This window comes from Protomyctophum bolini (assembly GCF_963924005.1).
Source record: "Protomyctophum bolini genome assembly, chromosome: 7".
NCBI lineage: Eukaryota > Metazoa > Chordata > Actinopteri > Myctophiformes > Myctophidae > Protomyctophum > Protomyctophum bolini.
In genome coordinates, this window is record NC_137868.1 from 17,438,043 (window position 1) to 17,459,543 (window position 21,501).

The window sequence follows — 21,501 nt, forward strand, 5'->3', positions numbered from 1 at the left end:
TCAGGCCGCTGTTCACGTTTAAAAGGACGTTGCTCGGCAACGTGCCGCTGTCTGTCTGTGTCTCTCTCTCTGCTCTTTCTCCACGCAGCAACAACCCTCACGAACGCACACCGTTGGACGAGTCCATTTCCGCACCCACGAAGGGGGGGGAGCTCTTGGTGCTTTCTTCGTTAAAATAACACACTTCGCTCTTCATTCCACCGATGTCCGCGCACAGCCCTTACTGTAAAGTCACCAAGTAACGTTAATGTTAACGCCAGTGAGTGACTACATCCGAAACGAGCGAATACACGACGCCTCGTTTATGTTCCCCCGTGGTGCGCAATGGTAGATTCGGATGGAGTGATTTTTTTTTTTTACTTCCAGGAACTGAATTAGGAGACCATACAATACGGTATTTTGTCTGTTTTTGTTTTGTTTTGTTATGATCCTGCGTGGTTAAATCTACAGTGTTTTAATGTCCACGACAAACAATCGTGTCATAGAATTGCATGCTAGTTGCCGTTTACCGTGCCGTGACAACTATCTTAACATTATTGTTCTGCAAGCATTACTGACCGCTCCTCATGATTCAGCACAGAGGAACGAGAACGTATTTATATATTGATCTGATTTGCACTGGTTGGGGAATCGATAACGTGACTGTGACTATTTTCCAATCGCAGATAGAGAAGTAATGAGTGCAGCAGGAGACTCAAACCCCGCCGCCACACCCACTCCTTGTGAGGACAGCCAAGGAGACGGACGATGGATGTCTTTGGTGTGTGTGTGTGTGTGTGGTGTGGTCATGTTATGTGTGTGCGTGCGTGATGTTCACATTTTGGACATCAACTAGACCTACTTGTCCTGGATGTCATGTCAAATTGTTTCAATTTCATTGTATTGCATTGTCATCATAACTCATAACATACTATCTACTGGTTGGTATCTGTACAGTTGGGTAGAGTAATGGTTAGGGTTGGGTTGGGCTAATGGGAAATAGAATCAATGTAAGGCAATGCAATGTTCTCAAAAACCAAGATTCATGTGTGCAAGATTTATTCATAGTTGTTCCAGCTGTTTGATGCCTATACCTGTTACAGTGGCCTAAATTCCAGTTCACAGTTGCTTATTTAGGCCTTGGGTGTTGTTGCTTACTCATACTGTATGCTTGATGTCTGCAGAGTACTATAAATCACATTTTGCCATATGCTTCTTCCCTTCTTGTAAAATAAAGTAATACGTGGCCATATGTTTTTACTTTCTTTATCTTTCTATAGCACAACCGATTTGTGTCTGACAGCAAGGACAAGGAACCAGATGTTCTGTTTGTTGGAGACTCTCTTATTCAGCTCATGCACCAATTTGCGGTAAGCCTTGTTCACATGTGAAAAATACAGCTTAGCACTATATGATATTCATTATTGCATATTGTCTCAATATGACTTCATCACTTTAGAGTAGACGGAATGACTTGTTTGTAACTGAGCGTTCATCACAACAAGTGATTGCACATAGGCTATAGTTTGTTTTGTTATGGTTTTGTGTGCAGGTTTGGCGAGAACTATTTTCTCCCCTCCATGCCCTCAACTTTGGGGTAGGTGGCGATGCAACACAGCATGTACTATGGAGACTGAGCAATGGAGAATTGGATAACATCAGCCCAAAGGTATTCTGTTAAAATCAGTGAATGTCTTGTCCTCACAAAGATGCTACACAGCAAGCAACAGTATATCATATACTGTATGGGATCAAATTCCCATTTCCATTTTCCTTTTTACAAATGTTTTCATAGCCATCAGATGAGCAATAATTTTGAAAGCTATCTTACTGCTACATAAAACATAAAAACACACCAAAGATTATTCTGAGATCTGAGAGAACAAGATTTATTTCACTAAAACATGTTAATCAAGTTGTCTTAATTATTTACATATATTCTTGTCTGTTGTATCCAGGTTGTTGTGCTGTGGGTGGGCACCAATAACCACGGCCAAACAGCAGAACAGATCTGTGGCGGCATCATGGCCATTGTCCAAGTCATCAAGAACAAGCTCCGCTATGCCCATACCATTGTACTTGTAGGTGTTTCTGACCTTGTCTGTTCATTATCTTTTTATAGATTTTATGTTGCTATTGAAATTCCCAAGCACATGGTTGTTACTTGCGGTTTAAAACAATTTATTGAAACATACAAGGTTTCAGCCATGTCTCATGACCCCTGTCATAGCAAGATACAACTTAGCCCAGCTTGGAAAATAAGGCATATACCGTACACAAGAAGACTGAGGTAGAAGATGACGTAAATTCCTCCCCAGCTGATGACCCGTTTAGGCCCACAGAGGTGTTCAGTGAGGTGTCACAGCACAACCGTTCAAAATACACTGGAGGAGGTGCGTCAGGCAGGAATACCATCACCTGTATCTTGATATGCTATTATGCTTGTTTGGGGACAATATGGTTGACCTACAGTAAAATTGGAGAAAGATTTTAACCGAAATAAGTCCTGCATTGTTCCACAGAGTTGGCTACATTACTGGCAATGGTCTATATAAATGAAAAGTATTTGTTATCACTTCTGTTTTTCTTCATCAAAAATATAGTGCATCCTTATTTACAAACTAACGTACATACTGACATACTGTAGTTTAAAAGTATAAAAATCACACTCATGCGAAATGAGGGGCGCTCTTATCATCATACATCAGCCAATCAAATCATCACATTCCGTGCTCATGCACACAAACACACAAAGCTGTGCATGACCATTAGGTGTTGCTGTTTTCTTCACGTGTTTTCCAGGGGATACTGCCCAGGGGTAAGATGCCCAACCCACTACGGGAACGGAACGCTCAGGTCAACCGGCTGGTCAAGGATGCCGTGTCCTCTCTCCCCCACGCCTCCTTCCTGGACGTGGATCCTGGCTTTGTCCACTCTGATGGAGGCATCAATCACCAGGACATGTATGACTACCTCCATCTGACTCCACAGGCCTATCAGACCGTGTGCCAACCCATACACACCCACCTTAAATCCATGCTAGAGAAGCCAGCCGAGCAATGAGGAGTCAACCAGCTACCCACAACACAACACAGACTGGGTCACAGACCGACACTACCGCAGTGTTCCCTATCTGTTTATGGAGAGCATCAAGAATAATTTATGCTTTTGCAACAAAGTGTTGTGTGACGCGTCACGCAACAAAAATAACGGTGACACTTATTCAGTTGAACATTTTATTTCTGCCGTACAACACTTTGTCGCAGAAGCATGAATCAGGCTTCACACTGTTGTTACCTTATTAATACCTTAATCAATGTATGGAATCAAATAGTGGCACGTTTAAGATAGAAGAGTAGTTTGTGAAAGTTCTCTCCATGGCCAGGGTTGGTGACCACTGTCACTATTAATGGGACCATAAACTCCTTTGTGTTTATGCTGCACTGCATTTGCTAAGTTAAATGTGCTGCAATATGCCAGGATATCTGGTGTAAACGGAGTAAAAAAACTGCCCTCACTTCTTTAGTAATTAAACATTTGCTTTGAATAATGGCTTTAGTTTGTCAGGCTCAATACATTTTTTCACATGTTATGTTCTCTTAATTAATGTGGCTTCATTTGTATGTGTGAGTTCAGGTGACCAAGTTTTTGTGTTTGTTTGTTTGTTACATAGTGATCAAACATTGGCAAAATACATCAATCCACTCTACTATTTGATCGTTATGATATGTGTTGTAATATCATTGCCATTCCACCATTGGCCCCGTTTACAATTTGTCACACATGTTTAAAGCAATGTTTATGACAGGTTTCGCTTGGCTGCAGAGATAATGTATGTATTTGAGTAGATTGTTGAGCTGTTGTATGGGTATATATGCGTACATGCTTGTGCTTCAAGTTCAATCTCCTCTTAAGACATAAAGGCCTATTTGACTCCCTTTGCAAGGTTTCACTTTACCGCTTCACTAAGGCTCATGAGGACACTTGGACAAGGACTGTTACTGAACTTGAATGATGTTTCAGGGATGGCTGATTCTGTGATGTCAGAATGCATTAAATGCAAAACCAAGGCACATTTTGGGCATTCTTCATTGATTACAGACGATACGTAATTGTGGTGCTATCGAGAATCATTCATTATTAGATGCATTGCTGCTTGGTCAGGTTTTAGGATTGCTCTGAACCACTAAGACAGTGATACTCAACCTCAGGCCCGCGGGACCATTATGACTGGCCCACCAATGAAAATCTAAGAAAAAATCTGGAAAATGAAATAAAAATAAATAAATCTGAATGAAGTTATCTTTAATTACATTATTATAAGTAATACTATTAGAGTTGTACTATTACTCGAACGAAAATAAAAGCTTGGGGGGGGGGGGGGGAGATGCAATGCAAATGAAAGACATATACTGTGTATCCCTATTCCCTGACATAATTTTATAGCTAAACGGACAGAATTCTATTTTATTTGAATGATAAAACCCAGCTGCCATTAATAGTTGGAAATGGAAATAGAATTTGCGCAAATGGTGGAAATGGAAATTGCGGAAATTGCGGAAATGCGGAAATGGAAATTGCGGAAATGGTGGAAATGGAAATTGCGGAAATTGCGGAAATGGAAATTGAGGAAATTGCGGAAATGGAAATTGAGGAAATTGCGGAAATTGCTCTTCACTTATAGCTATCTATTTTCAGGTAGATTGTTTTATTTTACTCAGTCAGCCATATCACTACTCATTTTTTTTCATGAAAAAGGTCATAGCTGGGTAATCTATTTTCAGGCAAATTGTGTTTATTGTATTTTATTTTACTCAGCCATAACAATTTATTTTCTGTTAACCAACTTGCTGGCTGGCAGGCAGGCAGACAGCTACTCATAGACAGGCAGACAGACAGACAGCTACTCATGGAGAATTGGACAGGCAGGCAGTCAGACAGCTACTCATAGACAGGCAGACAGACAGCTACTCATGGAGAATTGGACAGGCAGGCAGACAGCTACTCATGGACAATTGGACAGGCAGGAAGGCAGACAGCTACTCATAGACAGACAGACAGCTACTCATGGACAATTGGACAGGCAGGAAGGCAGACAGCTACTCATAGACAGACAGACAGCTACTCATAGACAATTGGGCAGGCAGGCAGACAGCTACTCATAGACAGACAGACAGCTACTCATGGACAATTGGACAGGCAGGAAGGCAGACAGCTACTCATAGACAGGCAGACAAACAGCTACTCATGGACAATTAGGCAGGCAGGCAGACAGCTACTCATAGACAGGCAGACAGACAGCTACTCATGGACAATTAGGCAGGCAGGCAGACAGCTCCTCAGACAGGCAGACAGACAGCTACTCATGGACAATTGGACAGGCAGGCAGGCAGGCAGGCAGACAGACAGCTACTCATAGACAGGCAGGCAGACAGCTACTCATAGACAGGCAGACAGTAAGACAGCTACTCATTGACAGACAGACAAATAACTACTCATGGACAGACAGACAGGCAGGCAGGCAAAGAGCTACTCATGTTATGTTATTATGTTATTATAACAGCTACTCATGTTATGTGCAATAATTTGTGCAGTTATGGAAACAGCTCTTTGTGTTTATGCAAGAAAATGTAACACATTTATTTATTTACATATTGTGTGCATGCACATTGTACTTTGATACATTTTGCGAAAATAAAGCAATTGAAAGAGAGAAGTTATCAAGTATCATTAATGTCGTAATTTTATCTACTGGCCCCTGGCCCCTTGCCATTTTTGTAATGTGGCCCACAGGTAAATCTATTTGAGTATCCCTGCACTAAGAGCATCAATAGTGCACTATGAGCATGTACAGTACGTGAGTTGTACAGTTGTATTACCTTTGGGTTTCACACTTATTATACAAGAAATTGTTTGAACAACTGGCTGTTATTGTAATTGTTTATTCAAGGTAGAGTTCTTCTAAAACCTTGCCTCCAAATGAACATTCTCAAACCTTCCATAGTATCGGTCCATAAACTGAAACTTCCAACTTCTCATCAAGCATTAAAAGGGCTAGATGAAGAGATACTGTATCCCTGTTTTATAAGTCTTTTCTTCTCTGCCCATGATCATATTTCCCTGTAGGTGGATATTAATTTACATGCGGGAGAGTGACTTTTGGGTATTCAGTGTGTCAGCACTGTAAAAGATCAAGTCTAGACAAGATCTGTCTAGCATGAGATATTTATGCTATTGAAAAATCTATCTTACGTCCAATTTCTTATAATACACTACCACACCAACTTTGTTTCTCCCATTGAGCTTGCAATGGGACAGCTACAGCTACAGTATGTCCTATGTTATCACTAGAATCTGATATCTCATCATTTTTGGTGGTTGAGAGACTAATGTTATTGTTAAACAAGCATTATTCACATATTTTACTTTTTACATTTGGTGTTGCTATAAATCACATTTGCCCTGTTTGTTTTTATTGTCTGCTGCTATAGGTCAGTATCATGTGGGTCCCACACTACTATGCCTTTGAGCCATTATTCAACAGCCATGACTCAACGAAACTTTCTTTTGGCAAAGATATGCTCTTTCCACCGACTCCTAACAAATCCCATGCCAGGAATGGGTGAGTAGGCTACTAGGTACACACTTCATGAATATAAGTATGAAAGTTATTTGAAATGGAGAAGTGTATTGTTATTTCTGAATTATAGGAATTTCAAAAAATGATTAACAGGCCATGAGTGTCACCACTGTGACATGGTATACAGTACCATGTAATCCTATGTTCCTCTTGCATTGTCCTGCCGTTAGTACTAGTAGCCTACTGCAGGGAAATATATATTTTTTTTTAAAGGGCATGGAACAAAGTATACAAGCCAGGTGAAAAGGTATGGTGTTGGGGTATACTGTAGTTCTGTGTTTATGCTTTTGGCTGAGGCACCACAACAAATCACAAATCAGTATACATTATTATATTATTTTAGTATAACCTCTGGAGTCTATCAAGCAAATAGTTGCTGCATGGGACCACACCTTGTAACATTTGATGGCTTCAAAGAGAGCAACATCAGAAAGTCATGTGAAACTGGGCACATTTATTTCTTTGTGAGATTTGAGAATGTGTAACAATATCCGGCAAACTGTCTGGCTGGGTTAATCGTTGTGAGATGTGTGTTTGTTACATCTGCTAAATAGAGCTACACTATTAAAATAATATATAAAGTCTGATCAAGTACAATCCCATGAAGTCAACTAAACTAATTGTGACCAAAAAATAGGACTTGAAACATTATTTAAAAATTTCAGAACATATTATATTACGTATTCAGAAATTAAATTAAATATACTAGCTTCTAAAATTTGACCCGGTCCAGAACCGCCACAAAAGGCCTCTGCCCGGCCCCTGCTCAGGCTCCATATGGAGCTGGCCTGTTCTGACATCACACATATGTTCTGATATCTCATCTGCATAGACTCCATATTTGGGCATTGCCTGACAAAGAACTCCATATATGGGCATAAAAGGGATTGAAATAAAAGTATTAAATACTGTGCTTTTCCCCGTATCCCATGGTACCATTCACTACTGACACGCCCATAAAGGGGCAACTAAGTGTTTGACAAGGAAATATGAGAACGAGGATATATTATTATTATGTTATATAAGTTTTCAGGAATGAAGAAAGGCGTCAACCATAGAAACACCCCCAGCGTCCTCATCTGAACTGCAAGCATAGTGCCTTTCATACATAGAGATGTAGAGATATATGTGATACGATATCTACCTAACATTTCTACAGTCTAATGTTAATTCATAATTCATGTTCTAAATTACTTAACATTAGTAATGGTGATTGGAATTGTGTGACAAAAATATAAACTCTTTGAATAAACACGTTTTCAATGTTTTCACATCACATGTTTTCACGAATGCATTCTTGTTGTAACAGTTACTCAGTATCCAACATTCTATAACGAGAGTAAGACGCGCAAACGCGGGAAGCGAACGCAGATCCATCACACTCATGTCACCATGACTCAGCCATAACCAAGGAGTCCCCAAACATATGGAGTGTGTTGCATCAATCACAAACAAATCACTCAGCTCCATATATGGGCACAAAGGGGGGACACACAGACAGACACACACACACACACACACACACACACACACACACACAGACAGACATGATCTGCTAGGTCTCATAGTAAGTGCTCACTGCATTCGCAACCATGAGTTGCATGATTTGATAAAAAGTGATGTATTACCACAATAAAGTCTCAATGAAAAAAGTGCTTTTTTAAACATTTGATTTATTAAAATAATTGCAGTTCTGGAAAGTACATGACACATCCTATTAAAAAATAATTTACACATATTTGAGATTTTCGAGGCATAAATCTGGTTTAAACACTACAAAAGAATGACAAGACGTGGGGCAGTGCAATAGTAGAAGGGACTTTGCCCTTTCACTCTGAATATATTAATATTTCGTGTTGTATATTAAGAACAGTAAGAATATGTTGACAAAAATACAGTTGAAAATGATTGCCATGACAATAACCTAATATCTGAAAACATGTTTGGCCATCCCTCTGATTCCTAAATTGACATGATTTGAAAATGTGGCATCACTTTGAGAATATACAATCTCAATACTCTTCGGTCATGTTCAAGTTCATGTTTGTTGTAATAGTATTATGTAAGTTGTAAGTAAATGAAGACAGAGGGATCACGTTGACTTGCAAACCTATAGGAACTCTCTGTACACAGTAAAATCCTCAATGTCAATTTAACACAGACAGTGTTAACCCATTAAGACCTGAGGTGGATTCTACAAATGCCTTTTAAATCAATAGTTCTCAAACTGTTTCGTGCCAAGAACCCCCAAAATGATATGTATTGTATTTGGCTGCGGACCCTCAATCTGAAAATGGTTTGTGCCAGGGACCCCCAGAAGAATGTACATGCTGTGAGCTTGTATACCTGCTATGTTTGAGAACTACTGTTCTAAATCCTTTTTGTTGACTTATGATGCTATATACATATACTGCAAAGCTAAAATCTTAAATAACACAGATGCTTTCCTGATTTTAATGAGGATTTTACTGCGTAGAGTACTCAGTCAGGCGCTCACTGATGACAGGCATAGACAGAGTGAGCAGGGCCACCAACATCACACCACCTGTGGACAGGAGAGGTCGGGCGGATGCACGATCTAAGAGAGTCAAAGAGAGAGAGAGTGTGAGAGATTATTTGGAATGGTGTTCGTAATGTTTTACCACAATCCTATTTCAGTGTGTAACATGGAAAGAAAGGCCCAAAGGCTGGCCACTTACTGATAAGCAATTGTTTTCTCTGGGACATTATGATGTTGGTCACAGGGTTCTTTGCCTTGCATGTGTAGTTCCCTTCATTCGGTTTTGTGGCAATTATTTCTATTGTCGAGGTACGATAAAATGCTGATGGTTGGTTGTTGAAGAACCACTGGTACTCGCAATCTGGACGAGACTCAGCATAACAATTCAGTGACACAGTGGCCACTGAGCCCTGGTCCACTGATCCTGGTCCAGTGATTGTCACATGTAGAGGGCCATCTGTAGAGACACAAATATTGCATTGTAAAGTGGCAATCAAGTGCACATGACACATGTTAACTGGGAAATTATCCTATACCTTAATAGAGTATTAAATCACTGCTTTACATAATTAATACATATCTAATGACTTATAAGATCACTGTGAAAACTTAAAAGTAGGCTAATCAATAGGCTTACAGATCAATGTAATTCATTCTCATATGGCATCAACACAGCACATGTTTACTCACAGTTCACTAGCAGTAGGTACTCAGGGCTCATATGTGGGCCGATAGCATTGGTAGCAACGCACACATAGTTGCCATCTTCAGATACTGTGACCGGATTGAAGTGCAGTGAGTTGTTCATGATGCAGAAAGACACGTTTGAGTCGACGGAGGAGCAGTTGTTGTCAATATGTGTGCTATTCCTCATCCAGTAGATAGAGTCATAGAGCCCAGTAACCTCACAGGTCAGAGTTAGGTTGTGGGAATCTATTGGTATTGTGTCGGCTTTAACCTTCACCAACCTTATACCCTCTAGAGAGAGAAAGAAATGCCATTGATCAGGTTATGTGCATCATTATGTGCATCAATGAAACAATGTCCAAAGTACTTTAAAGATGGCGCAGCATCTAGTGTCCAATCCGGTGTGCCCTTGGCTTCGCTTCAGACCAATTGACATTGTCAACCAGCAGGACCACCGCCCCACACACACACACACACACACACACACACACACACACACACACACACACACACACACACACACACACACACAATGCCATAGGACACCACATTCCAGAACGGGCACCAAAATGCGCTTAGCCGATCATTCAAAATAATCATAAATGATAAGATGAAGTATTACAATTTAAGCTGAAACACACCCGCATAGGCACCAAGATTTGACCATTATAAGCAATATAACTGATATACATATTTGATTGAAATATTGAATGAATTATTGCGACCGAAGGTCACAGTTAACTATGGAATCGTGCATTTCCATAGTGTGTGTGTTGGTTGGTTGGTTGGGGTGAGAGAGCACGTGACAACACGTGACATCATCAGGGATGGAGCACATGACATAATCAGGGATGGAGCCCATGACATCACGTGACATCATCAGGGAGGGAGATCCCTGATGTCATCAATATGAAGCTCATATATGGAGATCCCTGATGTCATCAATATTGGCCAGCAACTCTACATCTGACCTCAAACCCTTAGATCTCCATATATGGAGCTGACCTGTTCTGACATTCCATTATGTTGATCCTTCCCCATCCATCATTCCTCTTCGATGTCTCCCTTTTGACTGACACCTGTGCATTTAAACTCTAGACGGGCCTGCTCCAAAGTTATTAATGCAGTTAAAGGGCGAGGTCGCTTCTCGCCCTCAGGCGTCTTACTGGTGGTATGGTATCACCTATCATATGCGACAAATGCGTTGGTGCGCTTAAGTCATGGTTGTATCAGGTGCGTGCATGTCCTCTCTTCCCCGGTTTTGTGATTTGTGTGTATTGCTCCCTTCCAATCCCCATAACAATTGTGGAAAAAAAGAGAAAGGGAAGGCAACAGGAGTCGGGGGCAGTGCACAAGAGCAGAAACGTATTTGTACAGAGATAAGCACCTTATAGTGCTCAGGTAACTCTCTCCATTGTATTGGGCTTGCACACACGCACGCATTGACGCAACGTGCACGCAACATGCCCGCGTACACACACACACACACACACACACACACACACACACACACACACACACACACACACACACACACGCAATGGAGGTAGTTACCTGAGCACTATAAGGTGCTTATCTGATCTCGGTAGGATGTTTATGCACCGCCTCCTTTAGCCTTCCCATTCCTTCTACAATTGTTACAGGGATTGGAGGGGAGGGGAATGGGATCAATTAAGCAGAGACAATACACACAAATCAGAAGACCAGGGAGGAGAGCACCTAATGCATGATGCAGCCATGACACGCACACTCAGACACATGTGACGCACCAAAATTAATTCAATATATCATGAGAAAAGTATGTACATCTTATATAACCTATAATGGTCTAATGATATTGTAGTTGTGCCTCAGCGTGAATGTAATTAGACAGTTTTTTCCAGCTATAATAATGTGCTAACTTACCAATGACCTTGATCATTGTTGTTGTACTGCTGTTTCCACCCGTCACATTGTTGTGGGCCATGCAGTCGTATTTGCCGCTCAAGTTTAAAGTCATATAGTGGATGGTTAACACACTGGAATTGCCCAAAAGGGAACCATTGGAATACCAGCTGAACTGGCTGGGAGGTTCTGACTGCGCAGAGCAGCGGAGAACCACTTCCTGCCCTACCTCAGCAAGAGATGGTCCAGAGATGACTGGCTTGTCAGGTCCAACTGAAAGAACACAGGATTGTGAGTGCATGTTCCTTACTTCCTTAGTGCATGTTCCTTACTTCCTTAGTGCATGTGGCATGATCAAGTGGCATGGTCATTCAACATGAGTAGGAAGTTTAGTGAAAACTGAATTCTCATGATCTTTGACCTTAAAAGCAGAAATGCTCTTTATTCTCATTGGGCAATACAGTTGTGCTGTGATGACGTGTTATATTTTATTTACGATGTTCATGACGAACTGAGTCATTTACAAATGGTGGAAAGTACATAATGTTTGAGGGAACACCTTAATATGGCTATTAAAATTGGGTGGCGATGTAATCCAAAGCAACGCACACACTCATGATGCACACACACACACACACACACACACACACACACACACACACACACACACACACACACACACACACACACACACACACACACACACACACACACACACACACACACACACACACACACACACACACACACACACACACACACACACACACACACACAATTTAGCTGATTTTGGCATTAACATTTATACCGTTGGAAAGCCTGTTTTACATGTATCGATGGTACTCCAGGTACCCCTGGATGTCTAAGAGTGGGATCCTATGAGGAGACTTGTTCCCCTCTCTCTTTTCTGGGAAAAACAAAACAGAGGGACTTGAGCCAGCATACAGTATGTGTGGAAAAATGAAGGACTGTCCCTCGGATAAGATAGTGGAACAGCCCCTCCTCCAGCAGTTCCTGGGGTACCCCAGGGAGCTCAAAACAAGAGTCAATTGCAACTGCAGAATAAACTGTGATTGGTCACATTTTAATGGCCCAAACCCTACCTACTACCTACTCAGCTGCCTATCCCACAAATGCATGGCATTGTTCCCTACAAATGGGTCACCATTGAAAAGGGACATACACAGGCCTTCCAATGGTATACAAGTTATATGACCTCCCACAGTACGTTAGGTCATAGTGTCCTATTGTAAGTTCTGTACTGTATAATGTATTGTGTCAATAAGAATAAGTGAGTGAGTGAATTAATGTTGATACAGTATATGCCCAGCACCATTGCCATCAAGTCAGTTTCCTGTTCACCTGCTGCACTTGGTGAATAAATGTTTGGCAATGCCATGTCATGCAATACTCACAGTTAACAATGAGGAAATAGGGATGGCTGGTTATATTGCTCACAGGATTGGCCGCAACGCACTCATAATTTCCATTATCATTATGCTCAACTGGGTTGAGAGTGACTGTCTTGTTGTCCGCAGAGAAGACAGTTCTGTTGTTCCCATGCAGCCGCTCATCATTCTTATTCCAGAGAACATACATGTCAACAGATCCATCTGTCACATTACATGTCAGCTGAAATGACTGACCTTCTATAGCAGGTTTAGAAGGCACTTCTATTTGCACGTCCGTTATTGGGCCTGTAAATTAACGAAAGCCTGATTTATACATGTCCGTACGACGGTGTCCTCGGCCAAAAATAGGTGATCTTCAAGCACACAGCACGCATTGCAACACATTGTGCATTGTGCATAGATCTGCTATTCCCGGCAGGGGACACCATCATATGGTGGAGGATACATACGATAGGAGGATAAATTAGTACTGTACTGTATTAGTAACATACTGTAGAGAGTTCCTTAACAGTGACTCAGGTGGTGACCTGGCATGCAGTATCTTTACCAAATGGAAAAATATAACCATGCACAGAAACATGCAAAAGGATTCATGCAGTATACACACCAACTACAGTGAGCGTGGTTGTTCGGTTTTGGCCAGCGATGGTGTTGTAAGCCGTGCAGGTGTATTTCCCACCCATGTCTGGGGTGAGAGGTCCAATTACATACTCAGACGTATTGGCCACCAGGGACTCATAGAAGAACCATTTGAAATGGCTGGGAGGGTATGAGGATGCCACACATTTAAGGGTGATATTTTGTCCTGTGCCTGCTACTGTTGGTCCCGTTATAGTTGTGTTGTCCGGTCCAACTGGATACATGGAAGATTAGTTTAAATGTAACATATTATGGTACATTGCCACCCAGTTGGCCATTCATGCGATTAATGTGTACGAGTGGTGTTGCCTCAAATATGAATCTTTCCCCTATGTATATAATAATTAACTCTGTTAATCAGGAACATGTAAATGCAAATCTTATGCACATCGTCACAGCACACAACTGTGATATTCATCTCTACTTTAAACGTCAAAGAACAGACAGACAACAAACACTACTCACACTCAACCTTCAGTGTAAAGTTGTCACTGCGGTCGCTGCTCAGAGGGTTGGAAGCGCCACACTGGTATAATCCATTGTCGGAGGGCAGGACAGGGTTAAAGGAGAGAGTGGCGTTGTCCATAGAGAAGTTTCTTGTGCTGTCAGCATGCAGGGGCCAGCCGTCCTTCATCCAGTAGATAGAGTGAACGCTTCCAACAGTTTCACAAGCCAGACTGAATGTGTGGTTCAGAACTGGCTGTGAGCCAACTATTTTTACCGAAGTCATGGTTACTGGAGCTATATAGGGATTAATATGAGATGAACAGATCAGCAATATTTAAACATGCTAATTTGCCGATTATCTATATTATCAAAATTGAAAGTGAAAATGTGATTGTATATAGTCTATTTTTGCAATTTGTCATACAATACTATACATGTTGTATTTAGGGATGTTAATGTAGGCCAGGTCCAAATGGTCACACACAATTTGACAACCCACGGTAACAAGTCTTGTGAAACACTTTGTCCTACCGTAAACAGTGAGTGTCTTGTAGTTTGTGTCGTTTTTTCCAGTGATGTTGTTGTGTGCCACACAGCTGTACTTCCCATCCATGGCTAATGTCAAAGGGCCAGTATTATGTTCTGAGGTACTGCCAACCAGTGAGCCATTAAAGTACCATTGGAACTGGCTTGGAGGCTGAGAAGATGATGTACAGTTGAATATCACACTTCGTCCTGTCAGGGATGCGGATGGCCCCTTGATCGATGTATTCTCCGGCCCATCTTTTAATGTAAAATGCAGTTTACAGGGTTAGCTATAAGCTTTAAATGCCCATTAGTGTGGCTGTATGTACAGTATGTTACATATATATGCACATCATGTTTACATATTGTACACATACAGTATATCAGTACATTTAGAGGGGGAAATAATTGTTTAGAGTGATGGATGGATGGATGGATGGATGGATGGAAGATAAACAGACAGACCTAGAACCTTGAGTACCTCTGTTTTTGTATACTTACAGTTTACAATTATGCCGTATGGGTTGCTGGTCTTGTTGCTCACAGCATTAAAAGCCTCACATGTGTAATTGCCATCATCTGAAAGCTGGACCTGGTTGATAGTCATGGTGTTGTTGACCGTACTCATGTTGGTCCTTAAGATGGCTTCACCATCCCTCAACCAGTGGAAATAGTCTACAGGCTCATTCACTTCACAACTCAGAGTGAAGGATTCATTCAGTATCGCTGGCGCACCAACACGCTTCAACTCTACGTTGGATATTGTATCTACGGGAAAGCAAACGCACAATGTTTTACTTTCCTGCACATATACATGTTTTGCTTCTGGAGGTCATCTTATCTTAATTGATGTACAGTTGAGTTCAGTACCCACATGTGTGACAAAAGACATTGATTGGTTTTTTGATTGAAAAATGTATTTCTAAGTATGCATACATTTCAAAACGGACAATACAGTTATCTTACCCATAATTGTGATCATCCTACTAACATTGTTGAACATGGATGTGACGGTATTATGAAGTAGGCATTTGTAGTTCCCTGTCTGATGTTTCTGGGCATTGACCAGATGCAACAGTGAACTAGACTGGTCAAGATTACTCTCGTCAAAGAGCCACTGGACCGTCGGTTGAGGTTTGGACTCAGCCTCGCATGACAGTGTAATGTTTGAGCCTGTTGGGTACGCAACCTTCATGGGCATTGCCATAATCTTTGGGTCACTGGGGCCATCTAGCAAGGAGCAAGAAAAAAGCATGCGTTATCAATTGAAATGTTTCTATTTTTGTACATTTATTAAGCACAAAGCACTTATTAGCACTATTTTCTATCCCATGTCTTTCCCATTATTCTTATAGTGTCTGTGTATGCGATATCAATGTAACTCTGTCCACATTGACTCAATATACTGTATATAAAATATGCTGCCATTGTGGACAGTAGCACATCAGAACTCCAGGCCATGCAACTGCATACATCCCTAACTCAATATATGGTGACCAAAGGTAAAGGTGGGAAAAGAGCCACACTGCTCATCTCTGCACACCGCTAGGTTGCCCTTGTTTTACAGAGCAAAACTCACAGCTAATGTTCAGATGCACAAACTGGCTGGCGTCGGAGCTGATGTTATTAGACACGTTGCACCTGAACGGTCCCTGGTCATAGCGGGTCACACCGACAATGGTGAGAGTGGAGCCACCATCACCAAGCTGAACTCCCTCACTGGCTGTGACCTCAGAGCTGCCATTCAGCCAGAGGTAAGAGAGGGAGGAACCAGAGGAGACAGAGCAGGTGAGGATTACTGTGTCATTGAGCTCCACCAAGTTGGTTGCACTGGCTCTCAGGGTCACGTTTGAAATGGGCGCTGTAGATGGGATAGAAAGATTTACAGGATACACTTGAAAATAGTTTGTACTACACCAAAGTCATCACAGTGGAACTCAAAATCGTTTCTATATATTCTTACTCTGCTAAAGGTTGACTTCAAACATATTAGTAAGCACTGGCAAATGTAAATGTTCGTTTTCCATTGTTGCGTTGAAGGTTAGCCAACAGTAAAACCAGGATTGATTATTAATAGGGAAAAGAAAGGCGAGATAGAGTGAATGAGAGAAAGTTAGAGAGAGACAGAGATGGGGGGAGAGAGAGAGAGTCACATGCCTTGTGTGAGGAAAGTACAAGTTGAACAGAACAGTTCATGGAATTAAGAACGTGAGTAAGTGTGTGTGTGTGTGTGTGTGTGTGTGTGTGTGTGTGTGTGTGTGTGTGTGAAGGAGGTGATCTTGGCATCTTCTGCCCCCACTCCTTTTTCTGTACCTTTTGCTGCCTTGTATTATATTTAGCTTTTTATGTTTTCTTTTTATGTTATCCTTGTAACATAACGTTTTATTGTACTACATGTAGGATACTGTTAAACTTGTTAATACAAAAAATACATCAAAAATGTGGTAGCCATTTAAAATCTCTTACCTTGGACTGACAATGTAAGGCTTCCAATGATAGATGTTGGACACGTTGCACACTGCAGTTTGTAAATCCCAGAGTCTAACAGCGTTAGAGATGTTATTTGCAGCGATGAGGAAGTACGGTTGAATGTGATCCTCATAGGATCCATTGAAAGAAAAGCGCCTGGATAGATATATACAATGGTGGTTGCATTGTGAAGCCAGGATCCTATATTGATGTCGAGTGGGCTGGATAAACTAAGCGTTACACTGTCTCCAACAGGTACAGGGTTCTCAGAGGCATTTAATTCCTGGCCACAAGCAAGATCTGTAAAGGACATAGTAGAGGACATTGAGTTAAAGTCCAATAAGTTCTGATTTGACAGAAATTATTTTCACATTGTAAGAAATTAGCAAGAATACACTAAGCAATTATGAGATATTATTGTTCAGTTCAGTTCAGTTTTATTTTCGGAATGGAGGACATACAGTTCATACACATAGTTTCCATTATTTTATTTTTTTTAAGTTTTCAAGTTTGTGCGAATCTGTGACTAATACCCCCCTCTCAATGTTATTCCCAAATGAATTTGTATATATATTGTCAATTAGAGTTGCTGAGTTTGTGGTTATTCTGGTAGGTCTGGTTATTAATGGGTACAGGTTAAGGCTATACATATTAAAAAGATTTTAATTATAATCGCCACAGGCAAAAAATACTTTATGCTGACATTGCGAGAACAGGTTTTCAATGTTTTTTGTGAGTATGTCAACATCAGTCCCTGGAGCTCTGTAGATGCAGCCGACAATTATGTTTTTCTCTACATATCTCAATAGTGATACATTCTAGCACATTATCAATAACAATAGACATATTTTCTATAACCTTATATTCTATATTCTTGATGTCCACATACAGGGCAACTCCGCCCCCCGTTTTATTTCTTCTGTTCCTATAGTTTAGCTCATACCCATCGAGAGGAAAGTCAATACCCCTGTCGCTATCAAACCATGTCTCAGAAACAGCAATAATATTAAAGTGTTTTTTGTGTTTATTTAGATAATCCCTAAATTTCCCATAATTTGCATACATGCTTCTACTGTTAAAGTGTATAATTGATCATTACCAGGTGGAATCATATTTAGTTGTTCCTCAGTATAATAGTTGCAATCCTTTTCTATGTCATTAAATATATTATTGTCCGGGTCTATGTGTTGTTCAAAGTCATATCTGTCGTATTCAGTGTATTTAAATGTCTCCAGGTTCCATTGTTGAATGAGACAGTTATTCTCTACAGACAGCAAGCAAAACCATAGCATTCTTGAATCTATACATAATTTATAGAAATGTTACGCAACCACACAAATCAAATAAATGTTCAATATTTGAGTAATCTAGGCTTACCACTCATTTGTGTCAGCATAAGGATTAATACAGACACAAGGGGAGACCCCATACTGCTGGTCAGATGTAGCCTTTCTGGTCTGGAAGCAAACTGGACCTTCTTCAATGCAGCTCTGCCTTGATATGATCAGATGTGTTTCAATTCATCAAATATTTGTTCTGCATCATGCTGTGGTTCTCTGTCCTCACAATGCAAATGCTCACACAGTCACCCACCCCACCCCACCATCACCTTACCTCATAGATCAGCCTGGCCACACCTTGTTTTACCGTGTTTGTCCATTTTTACTTGACTGGATGTTATTGGTAGACACAACTGGGAGTGTCCAATGAGATTTACAGTAAACCCAAGTCATGCATGTTACATAGAAATAGAAACCAATGAGCTGGGAAGCAATGGAAATGGTGAATAAATAAATAAAGCACAGTTCTGATTATATTATATTGAACGTATTGTCACGTCTTGTCAGATGTATGCTCACAAAACAGAACAACTTTATACAGTTCACAAATTATGAAATGAATAATGTGGCAGATATAGCGTATGGTTGCATTCCTTGCACAACCTACAATTTAAAATTTAAACCTTTCACTATACTTACCTGTACAAGCTGTGCGATTGGTTTTGATGTTGACCTTTTATATTCTGTTGTATGTGACCGCTGGCTGCGAGATAAGCTTAAACCTTGAACCTTGAGATATGAAGATGCAAGGCCTTTGTTTAGTAACATTTAAGTATTTGGGTTTGTTATCTCCACATGCACAACATGCATTTCTTGCAAAGCAGAACATTGGATTATCTAGGCTATACTTTCTATAATGTAATCACTGGACCTGTATCCATTGCTTCCTACAGTATATCTTTGCAAATGACGAATACAATATTGACATGATTTAGCAGGAAAGAGACCCTACCCTATCTCACAGTCACACACATGGCACATGAGCACGCGCACGCATGTTCCTTTTATTTAAAGGAGGGCTCCAGTTAACCATTGGCTGGACGAAGTCCAAATCAGACATGACAATGTATCTCTCCAGGACAAAATTACACTGAAAAAGTTACATACCATACATACCACTATAGTCTTACAAATGAGTTGCCACCTTTGAGATCTTGAAATAAGGGACACTCTTTACGCCTGCCACGGCCTTGCGGCACAGGCGTGTGCAGCAAGGCCGGCAATAAGTTGAAGCAATAAGTTGAAGTTTCCCTTCAACTTATTGTTTATGCTATCCACAACCTTTGAAGTAGAATTTTGTTTTCCAAATGAGCATAACAACATAAAGAGTTCTGATTGTGAATCCGAGTGGTTCTTTAAATGGGCACAATATTTAATTATATTGATTTATATTTATATTAGACTTTAAAAACTCAACATTATTAAACAATCAACTATAATAGTCTACTGAAATAGCAGGCTAACCTATCCCCACATCAGCAGCCAAGATGTGGGCTATTGGGCAGGTATTAGAAATACTACTTTTCATCATTACTCCACTGCAGCAGCATTATCTTTGAATCCACCAGAGAGATGAACTCAACCGAACTGGAGTGGAGTGGACGCGTCTTCCGCAGCCTTCACAATAAAAGCTCAGATTTATATGCCTACTCTATTTTGGTTCCGAAACAGTGGGTTACAAAAGTCAATGGGAACCACTCAACTCCACTTATGAACGTATTATTAAAGTTTATATTTTATCATAATCATCCATCAACTTTTCCAATTCACTTTTGGATGGTTTTAGCATGTTTTTACTTTTATGCCACATAAGGAACAACATAGCTTATGTCCCCATATTTAATTTAGCTTCACATGATAATACATAATGTTCCTGCATGGTTGCTCCAACCAGGAACATTATGTCACAATGTTAGCGAATGCTTCTCTATCTTGCTTAAACAATGACAAACATTTCAGAAAGATATTGCCTTAAGGCTTATCAGCTCTGCATCCAAAGCTACTGTATGAAGAAGCGGATTCTATTTTACTCTCAAGAATCAGCTTCTTGTATTAATGTACAGTATAGCTTTGGATGTAGAGCTGATAAATTATATGCTAAACACGCATACGCAGCCGCGTGCACGCATGCACATACGCACACACTTAGTTTAATTTCCTGCACTTGCCATCTATTTACTTTTACTCAGGGCGTCCTTGCAAAAGAGAGCATGCAAAAAAAATTCAGTACAATATTTCGGGGGCATATTTAGAATGTGTGCAGGGTTGAGTATGTTGAATCTAGTTTGCATTAATGAGGATTTAGTTGACACAATGAAATAAAATTGCGATAGTATTCAGTGTGGGGCAGACGGCCTGTTACAAAGGCTTTCGTGGTTGTTTTCGTCCGACGGAGGAACACATAACTCTATATAATTCTATGGGGGACACAAAAGTGGGACCCGGAAGTATCTCTGGAGGGGGCGATCACGTCACAGCTAAAATACGGAATAGTAATTTTAGTGACCTGTGTCAGTCAATGATAAAGTGGGAACACAACCTCAGAAAGGGCCACATTATTCTGTCCTCCTGCCCTACAATATCTCCCTCCACCTGATTCAAATGAATGATCAATAGCTCTTGAAACATGCTCTTAGCACTTAGCAGTAGCCAAAATACCTATTCATAGTTGAGATTTCAGTGAAGAGGTGACCACTGTTTCAGTGGCGAGTAAAAACAGTGAAGGGCTGGGGAGAGCGGTGGTTTACTCTTCACGGCCGCTCAGTGACGTCATGTTGTAGTTTCGGTGGTCACCTCATCTCCGAAAACTGGACTGTGAATAGGCCTTAACTCCTGTTTCAGTCTTACTGGGTGGTGCTGCTGTGACAGCTGAATCTCTGCATGGGGATTAAATAGTGCTTAGTGACTTCAGCGCTTGATAAGATTCATCATTAATTTGAATCAGTTATGTGGAGGGAGATCTTAAGGGTTTCTATTATG

General features: G+C 40.7%; 2 protein-coding genes across 3 annotated transcripts; one reads left to right on the top strand and one right to left on the bottom strand.

The window, feature by feature from the left end:
- Positions 1-281: 281 nt before the first annotated feature.
- pafah1b3 (platelet-activating factor acetylhydrolase, isoform Ib, gamma subunit) lies at positions 282-4,078 on the top strand. The gene is made up of 6 exons (XM_080767420.1): positions 282-394; positions 666-760; positions 1,260-1,349; positions 1,532-1,648; positions 1,938-2,060; positions 2,782-4,078. The coding sequence occupies exons 2-6, from the start codon at positions 677-679 to the stop codon at positions 3,040-3,042; spliced, it is 675 nt and encodes a 224-aa protein (XP_080623546.1). The 5' UTR covers positions 282-394; positions 666-676; the 3' UTR covers positions 3,043-4,078.
- Positions 4,079-8,283: 4,205 nt separating this feature from the next.
- On the bottom strand, positions 8,284-18,732 carry ceacam1 (CEA cell adhesion molecule 1). Of its 2 annotated transcripts, XM_080767770.1 has the most exons (13): positions 18,560-18,732; positions 17,180-17,482; positions 16,293-16,574; positions 15,680-15,943; positions 15,215-15,481; positions 14,720-14,971; positions 14,207-14,482; positions 13,710-13,955; positions 13,106-13,387; positions 11,712-11,963; positions 9,810-10,097; positions 9,319-9,576; positions 8,284-9,197 (listed from the first exon to the last, which is right to left on the bottom strand). In XM_080767770.1, the coding sequence occupies exons 1-13, from the start codon at positions 18,609-18,611 to the stop codon at positions 9,085-9,087; spliced, it is 3,135 nt and encodes a 1,044-aa protein (XP_080623896.1). In that variant the 5' UTR covers positions 18,612-18,732; the 3' UTR covers positions 8,284-9,084. The 2 variants fall into 2 exon arrangements, with proteins under 2 accessions (XP_080623896.1, XP_080623897.1); XM_080767771.1 differs by lacking the exons at positions 13,106-13,387; positions 13,710-13,955.
- Positions 18,733-21,501: the final 2,769 nt, after the last annotated feature.